Genomic DNA, 18,702 nt, shown 5'->3' with positions numbered 1-18,702 from the left:
TAGATCATCTCGTTAAGCGTGAAAGGTAAAGTTTAAAGTTAAATTATTTTCAAATAAAGAAATGTATCATTCTTTTTGGGACAGACTAAAAAGGAAAGTGTATCACATAAATTGGGACAGAGAAAGTATATATATAAATAACAATTAGCAGCATTTTTAATGTGGTAAAGTTGAACATGAAAAGGAAAGTCATTCAACCCAAAGCTAATGATACACCAATAAAGGAAAAAGCTATCAGTAAAATGCATTGGTGAGGTTTCAAACTAGAAACATCTAAATGAAAGTGTGCTTGAGCTTTTGGAAGTTAATTGAGTCTAACAATAAACTAGAACAATCAACCGCTGGTCTTTAAAGCCAAAGCAAACCCACTTTATCTACATAAAAAAACAAATCCATGGAAAATTGAGATTGGATATAATAAAGATGAGCTGTTTTGAGAAAAACTGCATTTATTTCATTCGATTTACATTTTCCCCCAAAATTGGTATGAAATTTTAATATTTCGATCTATAAATTTCTTATGCAAAAAAATTGAGTTCAATATAAAGATAATTTTCCATAGCTTATGTCAATCTCAATTTTAGTAATTTAGTGAAAGTAAACGAATTTAAATTAATGAATAAATCCGGTCTGGCCCGCCAAATCTAGTTATATTTCTTAATTGGTTTGGGTTGGGTCGGACACCCTTTTTTCCACCCAACTCGGCCCCCTAAAAGTGATCTTGACCCGGAATTGGTGGGGGCTTACTTTTAGGGAGCAAGTTGGCCCGGTTCGGCCCCGTCCAAAGGCTTTGTTTTTTTCACTTGCCAAATTCTGGTTCGATTAAATGATAAACTAGGCAAAAATGTCTTTAAGATTTATCATAATTGAAAAATTATTACTACTCAACATTTAAAAGACCGATCTCGTATATTCATCATTAAATATCTGTTTTTGTAGTTTTCGACTGATATCATCATCAAAGAATGAAAAGAAATTGGGTTTTGCTTAAACAATTAGTGTTAAACACTATAAGAGAGCTCAAGATTTTTCTGATTGGAATTTATTATTCTCATGTGTAATCGTGATGAAATATTTTAGCCTAAAATTAAATAATTGTACTAATAATTTAGAGCAGATACCCATTATAGTGTCAAATGTTATTTTCTCTCTACCACTTTGCATACCAGAATGAAGATGGTTACTGAGTACTGACTCTTCTACTCTAATTTTTCTGCTTGGAATGATTATTTCTATGTGTAATAGCTGCTCGAAGAGAGAGACGAAACACAATTTTACATGCTAAGAATTCTCTGACTTGCTTTCTTTGCATGTGTTCAATCTGATTCTTAAATAGTTGTCCTAACATATATTTATGTGTAATTGCAATGAACTAATATTTCCTGAATTTCACAACATATATTCACTTCAGATGTCGTTTTGCCAGTTCCAATGCATCAAGTATCCCAAAGCCCATTAACATATGACCTAAAACAAGTCCTTTTGAATATCACCGATAATTTCAATTATATATAACAACCAACTATAAGTTGACATTTTAGGATGCAAATTCAATAGTGTCCAATACCATATCTGAAAGGTATAAAAGTTAAGTGTACGAATAAACAAGTTGAAAATAAAAGCTAGAATAGAATATGTTCCGTTGTTTTTCTTCTTAAAGGATTGTTACCATCTTCTTAAAGGATAGTGTCCAATACCATATCTAGGGGATGAATAACCAGGAAAATGTACAATCATAGAAAAGCACATATAAAAGTTAAGTGTACGAATAAACAAGTTGAAAATAAAAGCTAGAATAGAATATGTTCAATGCAATATGTCTCATTAACTACCAAATTAAAAGATAAGAGTGTGAAAGAGAGGTAACCGCGTAATTAAGCACGATGCCGTAAAAAGCTCTTTGCATTTGTCGTCGCAACGATCAATGCTAGAAAAATCAACAACAAAAAATTGAAAGATAAACGTCTCAGTAACCAATATGAGAATTAAGTATACAGTAAGCAACATGCGTGCATTTGTGTTCCCTCTGTCCCAATTTATGTGACACGCCTTCAATTTTAGTCTGTCCCAAAAAAATGTCACCTTACTATATTTAGAAACAATTTAACTTTAAAATTTTCTTTTTACTCTTAATGAGATGATTTACAGCCACACAAATATCTAAAGTTTATTTTGGACCACAAATTTAAAAAGTCTTCCTTTATTTCTTAAACTCCGTGCCTAGTCAAATGGTGCCACATAATTGGGATGGAGGGAGTACACATTATGCTGGCAAAAAACAATTTACTTAGGTAAATGGAAGAACACATTTTTACCACTCTCAACCGACAGATATAGCAGTTAGCATAATAAAAATAAAAAGATAAAGAAAGGCTCGGGGAGTTTCTTCCCCATCAATAATATAACCAGTTTAAACATGTCTGCTTATGAAGAAGTCAATATGCAAGTGGATGTGTTCAATATCCTCCGTCAAAATAAAAATACATCCTTCAGCAAAAATGACCAACAAATGAAGAATGTGTTAGTTAGTGCACCACAATGATATAGTCTACAATCACGAAACAAATCCCTTTCCCTAGGCATGCAATTACAAAAACAAGATTGAAAAATAATAGGTACATAGCACATAAAACATTTAGTGATAAACAAAATGCAAATACTGAGTTTCTAGACCCATTTAGTGATATAGTCTTTGATGAAGTGATTGCACAGAACTTAAAAGTCGAATAAGAGCACCGACCTGAATAAACCAGGAGCAACCATGATGGAGTACAGCTCTACAGGGAAACGGCCAAGCGCTATAACTAAATCTCCAGGAATAAGAACAAATGAACATGTACGATGATGAAGTTGAAACGACTCCTCTTTAACATGGTGACTTGGATCAATAGTGATAGAATCATTTAAACGAGCCAGAGATGCCGCTGGAAGTGGCATGTCTGATTGAATCTTTATGGCTGCTATATCGTAACAGAAATCATATGCTTCAATTTGACCAGCAAATTATCTTCCATCTGACACGTGCACGATAACCTAAAGAAATAGTTATAAACATCAATTAATCTGACAAGAATTGGTTGAAAATAGTATACACAAGATCATTATAATCCGTATCAACAAAAATGAATTTTGTGAATTAATGATTAGACAAATTTGAAAACATTATAATAATGAATCAACCTTGATACCATCCGCTTCAAAGTTTCTACTTGTAGAACATTTGAGGAGTTTTGCGGCAGTGACTAAAACTTTCTATGATAAATCCAGAACATTGAAATATTGACTCTCCCCCTGAGGATGAACATAAAAACAACAAAAGTAGGTAAAATTATTACACAAGAAGTTAGAACTGCAAAAAGAGAGTAAAAGAACTAAGCATCCAACCAAGCAGTAAAAGAAGCAAACATCAAACTTAACAACAAATATGAGAACAAATCAACTAAAATGAACTAGTACCAATGTAACATTCAAGACTGATGACAGATGCGGAAGCTTTTAAAGTAGCCCTCTTGGTATAAATTTCTAAGTTCTGATTTTGAGGATATATACTAAACTTCTTTTGATTCGGATTCCATTTCTTCTCCTTCATTAATTGAGGGATGTAATCACGACTTGCATATGTGTAATTGCAATGAACTCATATTTCCTGAATTTCACAACATATATTCACTTCAGATGTCGTTTTGCCAGTTCCAATGCATCAAGTATCCCAAAGCCCATTAACATATGACCTAAAACAAGTCCTTTTGAATACCACCCATAATTTCAATTATATATAACAATCAACCATAAGTTGGTTTGGGTTGGGTCGGACACCCTTTTTTCCACCCAACTCGGCCCCCTAAAATTGATCTTGACCCAGAACTGGTGGGGGCTCACTTTTAGGGAGCAAGTTGGCCGGTTCGGTCCCGTCCAGAGGCCTTTTTTTTTCGCTTGACAAATTCTGGTTCAATTAAATGATAAACTGGAACTAGGCAAAAATGTCTTTAAGATTTATCGTAATTGAAAAACTACTACTATTTTTTACCACTCTCAACCGACACATATAGCAGAGCCTAAGCCTTATTGAAAAACTATTACTATTTTATTGCATTCGGTCCATCTGATTCTTAAATAGTTGTCCTAACATATATTTGTTTTATTCCTATAGGATCCGAAAAAAATATCAGTGTTGATACTTGTGCTGACATTGAGTTGAATGATTACGACAAATGTCAGACACTTGTTTGGTTAATGAAAATCCAATTTATCAATGAGGAGGATGGTTTTATTGAAATATATACTACTGGATTTCCCTTAGATAATGGATTTATCATCAGTACAAGATACATTTTACCAAGTGATCCTTCGAAACTCAAACTTGCAGCATCCAAAAGTGCACATTAGAGGAATCCTCAAAAGATTTCCGTTAGAGGTGTAAGAGATATCTCTTGTTTCATACAAAACAGCTCCATGTGATTGGAAAATGTAAAAATTTTGGTGAGGGGTTCTCTTTTTTCCCTGATCAGAGAAATAGATGATCTACGGATTTATGATGTTCCCTACAATAGAGCTACAACTGAAGTGTTCCTACTTCAACTACTATTTTTATATTACTCCCTCCGTTCTAATTTATATGTCATAGTTAGACAAGACTAAGTTTAAGATAGAAAAGAAAAAGTCTAAAAATATATCATAACATTTGTGTGGTTATAAAGCTTTTGAAACGTGTGGTTTTAAACATGTCATAATATTTTGTGGCTATAAAAGCTTTTCATAGGGTAATATTGAAAGTCCAAGTTAAATTATTCTAAATTTAGTAATGTACCTTTTTTTTTTAACGAACTAATAAGAAAATTGTGTCATTCTATTTAAATACCATTTTATATAATAGTAATATTTGAAAAATTAAAAGCAATACAAAAATTAATTACAAGATATCTAACTATTCTCAAGATGTCAAAATATCAAAGTACAAGAAAGGGGCATAACTTACCTTTAGGTTTTCCAATATATCTCTTGAAACCAACCTACAGAAAAAATCACCATGTCAATTTTATCAAGTAATAAGATTTCACTAACAATCGACAAAACACCAACCATATGCAAGAATTAACTTAAAAGTCAACCAAAAAAAATTACTTATACAATTTATTTAGGGTATTGATAATGCTGCATTTGAAACTGCCAAGTGTTAATAGGTTTAATTTTTCAGCGAAGCTGTTTTTGTGCTGAAGAATCTTTAAGAGCACGATCTGACGCAGCAACATGAATGGTCGACTTTTGTGCTAAATAATCTTTAAGAACACTATCTAAGGCAACAAAATGAACTGAAAATGTATTGAGACTATGCACCGCCATCATCATTCCCACAATATTTCCTTCAAGATCAAACACAGGGCCGCCAGAAGATCCAGATTCAATATGAAAGTTGCATATTTATATGATTGAGAGTTTGGAGTGATTGAGGTACATGCAACAATCCTTAAGCTCTTTTTTCTTTTTTGGGATAATGTTTTCACCTAGAACCCTATACTTGGACGTGACTACTAAGCTAGTGGGATCACACCCTTTACAAATAAGATTGTCTTAAGGTAAAGCCGTACTGTTACAGGGAAATCCAATTCTACCAGTTACGAATGATCCCAGGTACTTTTTGGGATTCCATAAATGCAACACAAGTTGACCAACACTTAATGATGAGTAATCTATTGCAAGTTGAGCACATTCACAACTTGTTATACCAGTCATTTTCAGCAGTGCAATATCCCATTCACGTTTATAATACACTAACTCAGTACCATAGAATTCAGCCTTATCTAGCATCAGTCCCTTGATAACATCTTTAGACATCGCTCTCTTAATCACATGAAAACAAGTTAGTACCGGTCCGTCTTCAGATACACAAAATCCACTTCCACAACCTAAAGAGTCTGCCTTCGGATCTACCTCTGAATCTTCATCGTCATCTTCCTCCGAATCTTCATTGTAATATTGAACTTTATTATATGCTGCAGTAATATACCACAACACTCCCCACCATTTCTGGTAGAACCCACTCAACTGTTCGTCACTTACAATAGAAGTGATAATCAATTAACACGTCTGAAGGTAGAGATTGAAGAGTGGGAAATAGGTTTTGCGAATTCAGCAGATTATGAATATGCTATGTTTCTACTCGTTGGTTCATTAAATGGGGGTTAAACTGTACTGAATATATGCAATTACGATATTTTGGTGGGATCAATTTTGATTGGTCAAATCACATTTCCATGTGTGAATTACATAACTCTACCTGTAGAGAACGATCTCATCTGTAAAGACCATAAATGTGATGAAACAACCAAGTATCGAGTTATGAGTTACTTTTGGAACAATGAAGTTGATGTAGAAAATATGACTTTTGAAAAAGATCTCCACCGTGATGTACCCGTCATACAAATATCTGGCTTTCCTCGTGGAGTGAGTATATATGACATATGTACTAGTCATTTAGGGCTAGTAGTTCAGGTGGTCCTGTGCTTAATTGGTCGTTCGATTTTTCGATCGATTTTAACCCTATTTTTAGTAGTGTTTTTCTTGTTATCCAAATAGATGTACTGCAAACAAACCTTCTACTCTTAACACTTAATTAATATATGCTACTTTTCTCTTGACCGAAAAAAAAAGAATCATTTGATTCCCGAAACTTCTTTTGATACATTGTAATCGACCCCACAGGCTTTAGGGACAATTGTGCATTAAAGGTGTTGCTAAAGTTTATCTTAGGCTTTGATTGAAATAAATGTTCATTATTAGATCCATTTCATGTAGAATTTTATATTTCTTCATTTTAAAATAAAATATTCTAAAATGCTTGATGCTATGTCATTAATATTAGGCTTAATGCATATGCGGCCCCCTAAACTTGTCCATTTCTTCCATTTTGACACCTCAACTAAGTATTGTTCCTATTGAATCCCTGAACTTGGCCTCAAGTGTGTCTATAAAAAATAATCCGACTTACATAACATATTTGGTGAGTTTCAATTTTTTTTTAGCCTTGCGCGTGAATGTCAATCGAATCCTATATGGAAAATTCAACCAATTAATACACCCCACTCATTTTAATTATATACATCAAATATTAAGTTTAGGTTTTGATTTTATAGTTTTCAGTTTGGTTTCCAGTTTTGGTTTCTTATTTTTCAGTTTTTGATTTTCCAGTTTTAGTTTTCCAGTTTCAGTTTCTTATTTTTCAGATTTAGTTTTTATTTTTATTTTTAGTTTCCAATTTTGATTTCTTATTTTCCGGTTTTGTTGATTTGATTGGTTTAAGTGGTGGTTCTTCACTTGTAAAACACAGTAGCACAATTCTTCCTATCTGATGTGTCTAATAAAAATGGGTGGGGTGTTTAAATTGGTTGCATTTTTCAGGTAGGATGCAATTGACATTCATGCGCAAGGCAAGAAAAAAAAATTGAAACTCAAAGATACATGTTATGTAAATCGGATTGTGTTTGATAGACACACTTGAGGCCCCGTTCTGGAGTTCAATTGGAACAACACTTGGTGAGGTGCTAAAATGAAAAAAAGGACCAAGTTTGGGGGGCCGCATATGCATTAAGCCTTAATAATATTACTTTGTTAAATTTGCAATTCTTAATATTTAAATTTCATTAAATATTGAATATTTTTTGTATTAAACTTGTTTTATAATTATGACCTCAATGTTTTTACACTATCACTAATATCATATATAAACTTAATAAGTATCTTAACTGGACAATAAACTCTCACAGGTGGAGTATACGGCTAGTTGATAGTGATACATTCAGCTACCTAGCTATTAATACCCCATAACACTAAAATTACTTAGGGATGAAATTACTCTATGACATTGGTGGGGAATATCTACATCTTTTCAGGATGACCTTGAACCGTCATTAAGCAGTTCTCATCATATACGTGTGTATGTATTATTTGGTAGAGTATTTATCTGATGGTTGCACGATGACTTTTGTTACTTTTAGGGTGATGATACTCGATAAGTCGGAAGGATCTCTGATTAAAACGTTTAATCGTGGATGAAACCAACAAGATATATTGGACAGTAATAAATCATAACAAATAATATATAGTCTCTATAATTTGTATACATTGCCCAGCATCCATGCAATATAATGTACAAGAGTTTGAAAAAAAAAATAATAATATGCAGGTATCATCTCAATTATGTGAGTTAAATCTCTCAACCTTAAATAGAAAACTCAGAAGTAATTACTGCAGGATAATTAAGTCACCACGAGCACTTATTATACAAACCGTCAAACTTCTAAGTGGATTTTATTATCATGTCATAGTTTCACATCCATTGGTAAAGCATCCACAATATTTACTTAGTCTTACACTAGAGTAGAGGCATATATAATACTACTAATCGAATACATCATCCCACTTTAAGAAAAACCCACCAGAACTATGCTGTGATATTTGAAGCAGCTTGAAAAGCTTGGATGAAGCTTTCTGGAGGTTGGCCACCACTCAACTGGTACTTGCCATTTAACTGCCGAATATAATTGCTTAGTCATTTCTTATCGCGAATTAACAAATCGAAAGTGCTTATGGAACAATGTGCTAAATTGCGTTTACATACCACAAAATGTGGGACGCCTGATATATTTGACGAGTATTGCTCAAGCTCTTCATTAACCTAAACATACCCAAAAACAACAAAGTTTACTTTAGATAATAAAATTGTGATCTATTCTAATGCTGAGCCAACCCGGGACAGACTCTCGAGTTGACTATTGAATAAAAGTTGTGAAACATACCTCTTTTAGCCCATTGTTGGGATCCTCAAGGAAGTCAGCTGCTCCTTCTACACCGACCTTTCTTGCAGCTTCTATAAGAAATTCCCTTCAAGTCGAGAGTCAAAATACTGTCACTTTAAACTCTAAATAACACCTTCTATACCAACTACGTCAACCATATTTATTACGTAAAACACTAAAATTAGGAAAAATGGTTATCGACAAGTGATGCATCACTGTAATGATTAATATCATAGTTGTAATCAACACTGATGACATCTTACTATCTGAAGCAAAAGCCTGAGACCAATGAATTGCAACAAGTTTCTTCTTAGCCCGACCTCAACACTAATACTAAAAGAAAAAGGGGGAAAAGAGAGAGAAAGGAGTGAAAAACAAAAAGAATGAAACCGATTCTGTTAATTAGGAACGGTTAATTAAAGATCAATTTCTTGAGCTGGAAATCACCAGGAAAAGCTCATAGTGACTTTTATTCGCTTGTAAGCAATAGGCTCAGTTAAATATCAGTGTTGGTCATTGAGCCGACGGGATTACAAGGAAGAAACTTAAAAATCCCCGCTCGTGAATCATTAACAAAAGTCAGGAGAAAGATCCAATAGAAAGGAAAAGGAAAAGAAAATTAAATTTCGGCACTGCTTATCAGAGGTATGCTAATGCAGCTAATCTCAAGGGAAAAAAAGGCACTAACCTGTCACCTATATACCTTCCCTGTGTGAAATAGCCAAGAAAAAGCTCCTCAGCAAGATTATTTTGCTTGTCAAGCCCCTGTCGTCCTGCGAAATATAGTAGTCTGTGGCTGTCCAGACTACTTCCCCTGCATACGCAAAACAAACCAACTATTTTTGTAACACAAAAGTCTTTTAAACTTCACAGTTTTGGCAAACCAGCGACAGACTATTCTGACTTACGTAAGTCCTGACATGTTATATTCCAGTCCAAGTCCCTTAAACACCTGCATGATTTTGAAAAGGCTGAAATATAGTGATTCACACGGTAGGCAACTTTTCAAGACACGTTGTTTGGGCAACAAGAGAAAAGATGAAAATACAAACCTCTGACATTCTTGACATCATTTGTTCAGAGCGAGGTCCAAACTTACTTCTGTAGTAATCTTTCTTGTTAACCCCTTCTTTAGGCGCAGAAGGATTGAGAAGAAAGGGATGCCACCTAATCTACAAAACAAAAAATTTGCCAGAGAAAATAGAGGAACAAGTCGAAAAGGAAGTGCAGATAACAGAAGCAAATGGCACCTCAAAATTATACTGATCGTTGGTTAACGCCATAGCTTTATCAAGATTTTTTTTCCCCACAAAGCACCAGGGACACACAGTATCCGAACTGATATCAATTCGGATAATCTTCTTCCCACGGTTGGTGGCCATTGATCGATGCAGGAACCTGATTAGATACATTCAGAAACAAGTCATCTTAACTAACCTCATACGATTCTTCTGTTATACGGGATAAATCTTTTACTAGAATTAAGTGCAGATCCCATCACCTAGATTATTTTTCACTTCATTTATCCTGGCCCGGACACGAGATGGAGAAAAGTGGAAGCTCTGGCTGTGTTTGGTATGAGGGTAAATGTTTTCCACGGAAATTATTTTCTTTGGAAATTGTTTTTCCCGAAAATAAGTTGTTTCTTACTTATTTTTTTATGTTTGGTAAGTAAGTAGCAAATGTTGTCCCAAAAACTTTTGTATATAATCTAGGCAAACAATATGGGGGATCGGGTGGGGCATAGGGGGTGTAGGGATGGGGGTAGGGTGGGTTGGAGAATAGGGAAGAGCCAATCAATGAGGAATGTCATTTATGAGACTTGTTTTCCCTACTTCCATTAGAGAAGTCATTTTCCAAATTTTTTGTTTTCCTCGAGAAAATATTTTCCAAATATTTTAACCAACCAAACATGAGAAAATTGGAAAGCATTTTTTGGAAAATGCTTTCCTCCATACCAAACAGACCCTCTATCTTACCATCTGAGTTTAGATTCACCCCTCCCAATCTGTCCAACCTTATGTGAGTGATTGGAGACTTGTGTGAAAAAGGAAAGTGGATATATGTAATAAATCACACTCATTTTGAAGCCACTGGATATCTATTGTATGAAGCATGAACTTGACAGGGTAATAATTGATTTACTCGTCTAAAAGAAGAAAAATAGAATTGCCTTTATCCCTAAGCTGACATTAAAATCGATTCTAGCTTAATGTCTTTGATCTTTAATCATTTGTTCTGTAATATGAAGCTAGCCGATTTCAAAAATTAAAGAAAGATGAAAATCTCAAGAGCCCCAATTCCAATCCCCAAGAAAACTGTTAACTTCTTCTAATAACTGAAATTCCCAGCTTAATAAACTAATCCACCAAAATTTAAAAAAAATAAAAAAAGTCAAAACACATTTCTAGAGAACAGAACAGCAAGAACATATCCTCAAAGCTAACACTTAAAAAATGATCATCTATTTGGCAACAAATTCACCATAGAAAAATCTAAATGAAATTCTGATATAACATAGGGAAAGCATATCAATCTCAACAACACGTTATTTAAAGCAAATACGGAAAGAAATTAGTGAGAAACTGGCAAATTTAAAACGAATAGTTTAGGAGAAAGCCTTACCTAGGGGAAATTGGGAATTTTCGTAGACTCAATGAAAGCATATAAATTTGGAAAGACTTTTTCGGTCCAAAACTAAAATCACGTCTTCTCCTTCTGTTATTCTTCTTAGATTTATTAAAAGAAATGAGTAGTGGTTGGTGTGGAAACGGCTTTAGGAAATTTAAAATCTACGCTGTGTACCTGCACGTGTTTCGAACTTATGTTAACCACCGTTTGGTGATCAGTTGTTTTAAGTAATTAAAACCAATCTATATCTATATCTATATATATAAAATAGGAGAGGTATATAAATATTTATTTGTTCTATAAATATTCATAATATATGTTAGAAAGAAAAAAGTCATAATATTCAAAAAGGAAAATAAGAAAAAAGGTTAACAATAAGAAAAAGGTACTTAAAAGGTTACAGAGGGGTCGGGGATGTCAATATTATTCAAAGTTGGACAAAGTTGTTTGAAGTTTAAAGCAGAATTGAAGGGGTAATATGATTTTTACCCATAAAAATTAATATGATATAATTTTGAGCAATAGATAAAATAAAAATGATAAAACTACTATTAAATGACTAAGAAAAAAACCTAGCACTCTATATCATCCGTCTTTTCTAATTTTGTAGAAATTTTGTTATTAAGTATTGTACATTGCATTAATAAATAAGATGACAATTGAAATACTACAATTTATCATAACTATATTTTTTAATATTTTCCGCGCATCGCGCAGGTACGAATACTAGTATCTTAATAATAAATAAACTCAAATTAAAATAAGGTAATTTCCGCTATATTTTGGTTTCCTTGGTCAATATAAACCAACAAATAAGTAAATTCTATAATATCTCATTCCTTATTCATCTCGTGACTTTTAAAGTCAAAAGCAACTAAATGATAAGTATTTTCTCCATTGAAGCTTAAGGTGACGGTTAATTAATAACGCGATGTAAAAATGTTGAGATTATGAGATATTAGATTAATTTTCATCAAAGCGTGAGTTCGTGTCCATTAATTACTTGACGGGTAGATTGGTTCTATGACCTATTATAAATGTTATTTTAATTATATTACTTTATCGAGAAATATCAATAAATAACACACATTAGATATTTTAGGATCATTTTATTCAATTCAAATTATACTAATCATATAGATATCATTTCTTCTTATTGTGTAAATATTATACTCCATCTCTAATACGCCATCCATTCCACATATAACACAGGTTGACTAGTACAAGATTTAATTTTATATTAGAATCATAATCTAAAATATGCAAGAACATTTGTGTTTATACAGATAGTACTTATTTATTAAGAAATAAAACAAAAAGTTCAATTACATTATTTTTAAATTAAGAAAGTATCCTCCTCTGATAAAAATTGTTATCTAAAAATGGATAAAGTATATATTAAAGTCCAATTAGAAATTAGAGTATTTAAAGGTCTAGAAAAATCGGTTCCTGTCATCCGTCAACTCCCAATTTCTTTGGAGCTCAAAACAGTAACCTTAGATTTTTCAATATTTCCCGGACATAATTTCAACCCCCTTTTTTAAGTTGTTCAACTTGTTCGTACTTACTGTTTCATATATTACCTTCTTTTCTTTCAAAGTCAAAGATAATTTCTTTTGTACTTTGTGATTCATCAGGTTCATTTTCTTGATAGTTTAAATTAAATGGATATTGATGAAATATTTGGGGAGTGTAAGGCGGTGAGTCTGACAAACAAGAGTGCTATTTACGTTTGGGGTTACAACCATTCGGGTCAAACGGGTCGGAGATGTAAAGAGAGGAGTTTAAGGATACCAAAGCAACTTCCTCCAGAGTTATTTGGATGCCCAGCTGGTGGTAATTCACGTTGGTTGGATATTGCTTGTGGGAGAGAGCACACTGCTGCTGTTGCCTCTGATGGATCCCTTTTTACATGGGGTTTGCCCTTTATTTCCTTCATTTTTAGTATCCATGTTTTTTTGCTGTATTTCTAATTTGAGGTTACTTGATCATTTACAAGCTTTGCCAATATTTTGGTCTTGGATCATATCATTTTTTCATAGATTGTGTGGAATGAAGAAAGAAACCTTAGTCTTTAGTTTGATCAGGCTACCATTGGATCTGGCAAGCAACAAATAAATTTATGGATCAAAATTGTCTAAGAAAGAGTTTCCGAGAGTTGATATCTCAGATGGTCATTCAACTAATAGTTACGACCTCAGAAAGTCACTATCTTTGTTGAAGGAAATTGGAATCAAGAAGAAAGGTGACTTTCTAAGATAATAACTATTAGTTGAGCGACCGTCTCAGAAATCAACCCAAGTTTTCAACAATGTTGTACCCCAAGAATGTGGGAATTATTTGGATATGAAGCCAACTTTTGTTTTTTCTCTTATGTTTCTTTTGTGGTCTTAATGTCATCCCACAAACTAAAGCTTTTCTGGAAGGCAGGAGCAGAGAGCATTTTATCGGTGATATATGTATGGATTACCCTGGATATCCCGTTGACAAAATATTCAGTGGGTTGAGAGAAACTAGGAAGTTTGGAGTATAGATGATGATGATAGCAAATCTTCTATTGGCTTCTTCCAAAGGAATGATGAGTTCTCATGTAAACCGTGGTATCATTTAGTTTTTCCTGAATGTAGTTTAATCCTCCTCGGCTGGTCAGCCATTTGCTATAAGTTGTGCCTTTAAAAGCCATCACCCTATTCTTACTGATAACAAGAAAAGTAATTGCACTATTTTGTTGGTAAAAAGTCATTGCACTATTTTGTTGGTCATTTACTGTGTTTCTTTATTAATCTTGCTATGGTTTCGTGTATTTTCTACCCATGTAATTTTCCTTGGTGTAGTAGTTGTTTTATATTCCTTTATTCAAAAGATATGGTGCAAAGTAGACGTCACCACTTTATGCGTTGTAAGTTGATATTAAACAGTTCATTTTACTTGTAAAGTTCACCTCTTTTGGAAGAACCTAGACTTTTAATTACTATTAGACAAGTGATTTCAGAAGTCTGATCCTGCTTTTGTTTCTGGGCATGTTTTTTTTTTTTTTTTTGTAAGAGAGGTGTTATTTATTTCATTGCAACATGAAATAATTTATAGAATGCTGCTAATTTTTAAACTTTCAAACAGGAGCTAACGAGTTTGGTCAGCTGGGTGATGGAACTGAAAGTGCTAGGAAGCATCCCAAGGAAGTGAATCAATTACAATCTGAATTTGTTATTAGTGTTTCATGTGGAGCACATTGTACTGCTGCTATTGCAGAACCACGTGAAAACGATGGTACCATGTCAGCTCGGAGACTTTGGGTCTGGGGACAGAACCAGGTCAGTCTCGCAAAAACCTTCAGATTCAACAGCTACCTTGTTTATTTGAGGTCACAATTTGTTTGCCCGTGTTATTCTATGCAGGGATCCAACTACCCACGACTCTTTTGGGGTGCCTTTGCTCCTTCTACGGTACCAACTCTGTCTTGAAAATTAATTTTGGTGGAGATATCTCTGTTTCTCATGAAAATGTGTCACCTCTGTGTGGTACGAGTGGGGCATAACCATTTATCTAGCCGCATTTATGTTATTAGCAGTTTTACCTTTTCCTGAATTCTGTATCTAATCTATGCCCACATTTTTTTTTGTTAAGAAGTTGCTTTCCATACAAAAGCAAGGTTTTTATTGGGTTGAGGCCTAGGTTTGTCCGAGTTCTAAGTAGTATTTAACCTTATCCGCAAACAGATGTACGCTTGATATTCCGCAAACATATGATTCTATTTGTATATATTGCGTGCAAATATCTATCATGTATACAGATATACATGTATAACTTATATACTTTGGTTATTACGTGCAAATGATGTAATTCTGGATTTCTTTATACAAGAAGTGACTTGACAATTCGCAGTGTGCAACAAATTTTCTGATACTTGCATGCTCTTTCAATTCATTCAGGTTATTCGCCAAGTTTCTTGTGGTGCTGTTCATGTTGTAGCTCTATCAGAAGAAGGGTTACTACAAGCTTGGGGTAATTTGCACATTCTTAATTCACCTTTATATACCATTCTATGCTTAACATATCCTCTCAGTAATTTTAATGAAGTCGGTGCGCATATGTGTATGGATCCCTGCATGTGATTTTTAGTTTTTATGTGTGCATTCTCTATCAGGTTACACAGCCTTATGTATTAATGAAAATTTTGTCACTGCTCTGGTAAAGCAGGCTATAATGAATATGGTCAGCTTGGCAGAGGTGTTACATCTGAAGGCCTTCAAGGCCCTCGTGTAATTAATGGATATGCTAAATTTCTTGATGAAGCCCCTGAACTTGTGAAGATTACCCAAGTGTCATGCGGGGAGTACCATACTGCAGCTATATCAGAGAAAGGCGAGGTGTAAGTGTTCATTGGACCTTTCTTGATGGAGATAAGTTTTTATGGTTATCCGCATGGCACAAGTGGAGGTGGATGTCAGGGAAAATAAACCATAAAGATACACACTACTTGATTTGCGGGATTTGTTTTGCCCATTTGTGAAACTTCTCTTATTTTCTTTTGATTCATTGCTGTTGCCTGGCCCCTGCTGAAATATTACAATTGCAAAATTTATCATGGCTTCTGGTTTTTATTATAGGGTTTTGTTAGATAGTCATTGCTAAGAAGATTCCTAGAAAATACCCCATTTAACTACCCCCCACTACCATAAACACACACACATACAAAAAAGGAAAAGATAGAGCAGTGAGAAATCCTCCACAGTAGAACAAATTTACATGTTAAAAAGCTGTAGAAGGTCAGAAAGAGCCATCATGCATTCGATTGAATGCACTGAAAACTCCAAAGCTTACTTAATTCTTCTGTTTACATGGTTAGCTCTTTCAGGGTTTGGTTATTGCGATTTCCTATTTAAGCAGGAATCATTATCACGAAGCTCTTTGAGATAATAAATTTCCTTCCAAAAGGACCCTTAATAATATTGTACTATCATTTGCTTATGCTCTAGTAAAGCTAAGTTCTCTTTCTTGCTTGTTCTTTCGTATGCTGGTACGAATATATGGTAAAAATTGAACTTTTCTTGTGCTATGATAAACCCATCCCTGCTCTCCTGAAAACCCCTAACCAGAAGCCAATACCAACCCTTTCCCATTTTGGGTCCTTGGCGACGAAAACTCCCAACCACTTGGTAAATACTCTTGCCACTAGTGCAACTTCACTTATCATGGTAAAATTTAAACTTTTTGAGTCATTGTGGGTCTGAGTTAATCATTGACCCTCATATCAAATGAATAACAAGCTTCACAATATGTATCTTCATGATGGCCTGCCATCTTTCTGCTATACCCCTCATTAACCTTTTAGGACTTAACAACCCACAGGGCTTGTGGATTAAAGCTGATATAATTGTTCTGAGCCTCTTTTTGTTTGATTTCTTAATCACATATTTCATTGGAATGTTTGCTTTCATTTAGTGCCTCTTTTATACTGATACATGCAGACTTATTTTTTTAATCATTTTGACTAACTACAGCTATACTTGGGGATTGGGGAGCATGGGACAACTTGGCCATTGTTCCCTTCAGTCAGGTGACAAGGAACTTTTGCCTAGGCGTGTAGTTGCCCTTGATAGCATAATTATAAAAGAAGTTGCCTGTGGTGGTGTTCACAGCTGTGCTGTTACTGCAAAAGGGGCTCTTTATGCTTGGGGTGGAGGTCAGGCTGGGCAATTGGGAGTTGGGCCCTTAAATGGATTCTTTTCATGCAAGCTCAATGAATCTGATATGATGCTCCGAAATATACCAGTGCTGGTTGTTCCAGATGGTGTGCAACTTGTTGCTTGTGGGCATTCACACACACTTATTTCTGCTAAAGATGGACGAATACATGGATGGGGTTATAACTGCTATGGTCAAGCGGCTAATGAGAAGTCTACATATGCCTGGTATCCATCACCGGTTGATTGGTAAGATTCGTTAGAGCTGTTGCTTGACTAGACGTTAGAAATCTTTTCATACAAAATCATTTTTTATTGGGAATTTTTTCATATTTTACTCGGGGGCCGAAATTAATTGCGGGCAGTAGCCAAAATATACAAAACATATACACTGGTTATGTATATTATAGGTATATCTTGTGTATACAATATGTATATTTATACTTAATATACAAAATCTATACATTTGCTGGCTATTATTTTCTTGAGCGGTCCAAAAATGTAAATTATCCCTTTCTTATTTAAGTACATTTTATTCAGGTGCGTTGGGGAGGTCCGGAAATTGGCTGCTGGTGGTGGACATTCAGCAGTGTTGACTGATGCATGTTCGCTGAAGGAGCTGTGTGAGTTTCAGCTTGCAGAAACGGTGAATCTGTCCAACGCTTCAGAGGTTGAGGATGTCGCCTCACGAACAGGAGCTGATGCTTTAGCACGGCTTTGCGAAAGATTGAGGTAGAAATTTTAGTGAAGCATGTATACTTCTCAAACTTTGAAGGCACTTTAGATGTTCAAAACCTGTCTTGTTATAAAAAAATTCGTTGCTTCCCCTCATCCCCCCCCCCCCCCCCCCCCCCCTCCTCCTCCTCCTTTTATCGGGCTCTATATAGCCATTAATTGAATATATTTATTGATTTTGTTGTTATTATTATTGTTTTGGCATTTGCAGGGAGCATTACTTCGATGATGATGAGTTTGGTCCGTGAAATCATCGATGGTGTTAATGTGTAATATTACTTATTCACCCATTGGGATTGATTTTTGAATTCATGTAATACAATAAAGAAAACAAGTGTCTCTATTTCTTCATTGAATAATGTATTCTCCTTTCTGGAGCTGGTGTGGTGCTGCACTATGTAAGTTGGTCGGTTTTATACTTTGAAATGAATTGTATATTGTAATTGAAAACATGTACATTTAACCAAACATTAAACTAGTTAAGAAAGTCCGAGTAAACTCTGTTTTAACTTCGTTCCTCTTCCCTTTCATTCAGTACGTTATATCAACTAGAGTGACTGTTTGTGGTATTGTAAATTGTAATTGCTATTTAGCTAGAGTGCTCCTTAGTGATAAATTTGAATCAATTCGTTCGAATGGGAATATTTATCTTTTGGTACTTTGAAGTTTTATTATATTTCTTCGGCCAAATAACTGGAGTACTTTTAAATCGATATCAGTTTGTTGGAGTTAAAACACTTTGGTACTTTGGAAGCTAGCGAACAATTAATAAATTGTACTCCAAGAGCAATTAGTTTTCAACCTGAATTTTCACATATCATATTTTTGTGTCCATATTTGCAGCCGACGATGAAGGATGT

At 34.3% G+C, this 18,702-nt stretch overlaps 2 protein-coding genes across 3 annotated transcripts; one reads left to right on the top strand and one right to left on the bottom strand.

Moving 5' to 3' along the window:
* Positions 1–8,270: 8,270 nt before the first annotated feature.
* LOC132047004 (uncharacterized) lies at positions 8,271–11,596 on the bottom strand. Its single transcript, XM_059437868.1, has 8 exons — positions 11,418–11,596; positions 10,043–10,190; positions 9,845–9,964; positions 9,701–9,744; positions 9,481–9,606; positions 8,793–8,877; positions 8,615–8,671; positions 8,271–8,524 (listed from the first exon to the last, which is right to left on the bottom strand). The coding sequence occupies exons 1-8, from the start codon at positions 11,456–11,458 to the stop codon at positions 8,438–8,440; spliced, it is 708 nt and encodes a 235-aa protein (XP_059293851.1). The 5' UTR covers positions 11,459–11,596; the 3' UTR covers positions 8,271–8,437.
* Positions 11,597–12,845: 1,249 nt separating this feature from the next.
* On the top strand, positions 12,846–18,354 carry LOC132047002 (ultraviolet-B receptor UVR8). Of its 2 annotated transcripts, XM_059437867.1 has the most exons (9): positions 13,208–13,340; positions 13,854–14,023; positions 14,541–14,734; positions 14,819–14,866; positions 15,353–15,425; positions 15,621–15,792; positions 16,925–17,356; positions 17,648–17,839; positions 18,054–18,354. In XM_059437867.1, the coding sequence occupies exons 2-9, from the start codon at positions 13,957–13,959 to the stop codon at positions 18,088–18,090; spliced, it is 1,215 nt and encodes a 404-aa protein (XP_059293850.1). In that variant the 5' UTR covers positions 13,208–13,340; positions 13,854–13,956; the 3' UTR covers positions 18,091–18,354. The 2 variants fall into 2 exon arrangements, with proteins under 2 accessions (XP_059293849.1, XP_059293850.1); XM_059437866.1 differs by lacking the exon at positions 13,854–14,023 and having other exon boundaries at positions 12,846–13,340.
* The last annotated feature ends 348 nt before the right edge of the window (positions 18,355–18,702 follow it).

This window comes from Lycium ferocissimum, chromosome 2 (assembly GCF_029784015.1).
Source record: "Lycium ferocissimum isolate CSIRO_LF1 chromosome 2, AGI_CSIRO_Lferr_CH_V1, whole genome shotgun sequence".
In the NCBI taxonomy this organism is placed as follows: domain Eukaryota; kingdom Viridiplantae; phylum Streptophyta; class Magnoliopsida; order Solanales; family Solanaceae; genus Lycium; species Lycium ferocissimum.
The sequence above is the reverse complement of the archived record's forward strand: the minus strand, read 5'-3'. Positions and strand labels throughout refer to the sequence as shown.

Bases quoted from the DNA above. Each gene is read 5' to 3' on its own strand.
- LOC132047002 (XM_059437866.1), top strand. From the start codon at position 13,088: ATGGATATTGATGAAATATTTGGGGAGTGTAAGGCGGTGAGTCTGACA. The intron at 14,735-14,818 runs GTCAGTCTCGCA...TATTCTATGCAG, and splicing joins GGGTCTGGGGACAGAACCAG to GGATCCAACTACCCACGACT. The intron at 17,840-18,053 runs GTAGAAATTTTA...TGGCATTTGCAG, and splicing joins CGGCTTTGCGAAAGATTGAG to GGAGCATTACTTCGATGATG.
- LOC132047004 (XM_059437868.1), bottom strand. From the start codon at position 11,458: ATGCTTTCATTGAGTCTACGAAAATTCCCAATTTCCCCTAG. The intron at 8,672-8,792 runs GTATGTTTCACA...GGGTATGTTTAG, and splicing joins CCAACAATGGGCTAAAAGAG to GTTAATGAAGAGCTTGAGCA. The intron at 8,525-8,614 runs GTATGTAAACGC...TATATTCGGCAG, and splicing joins CAGGCGTCCCACATTTTGTG to TTAAATGGCAAGTACCAGTT.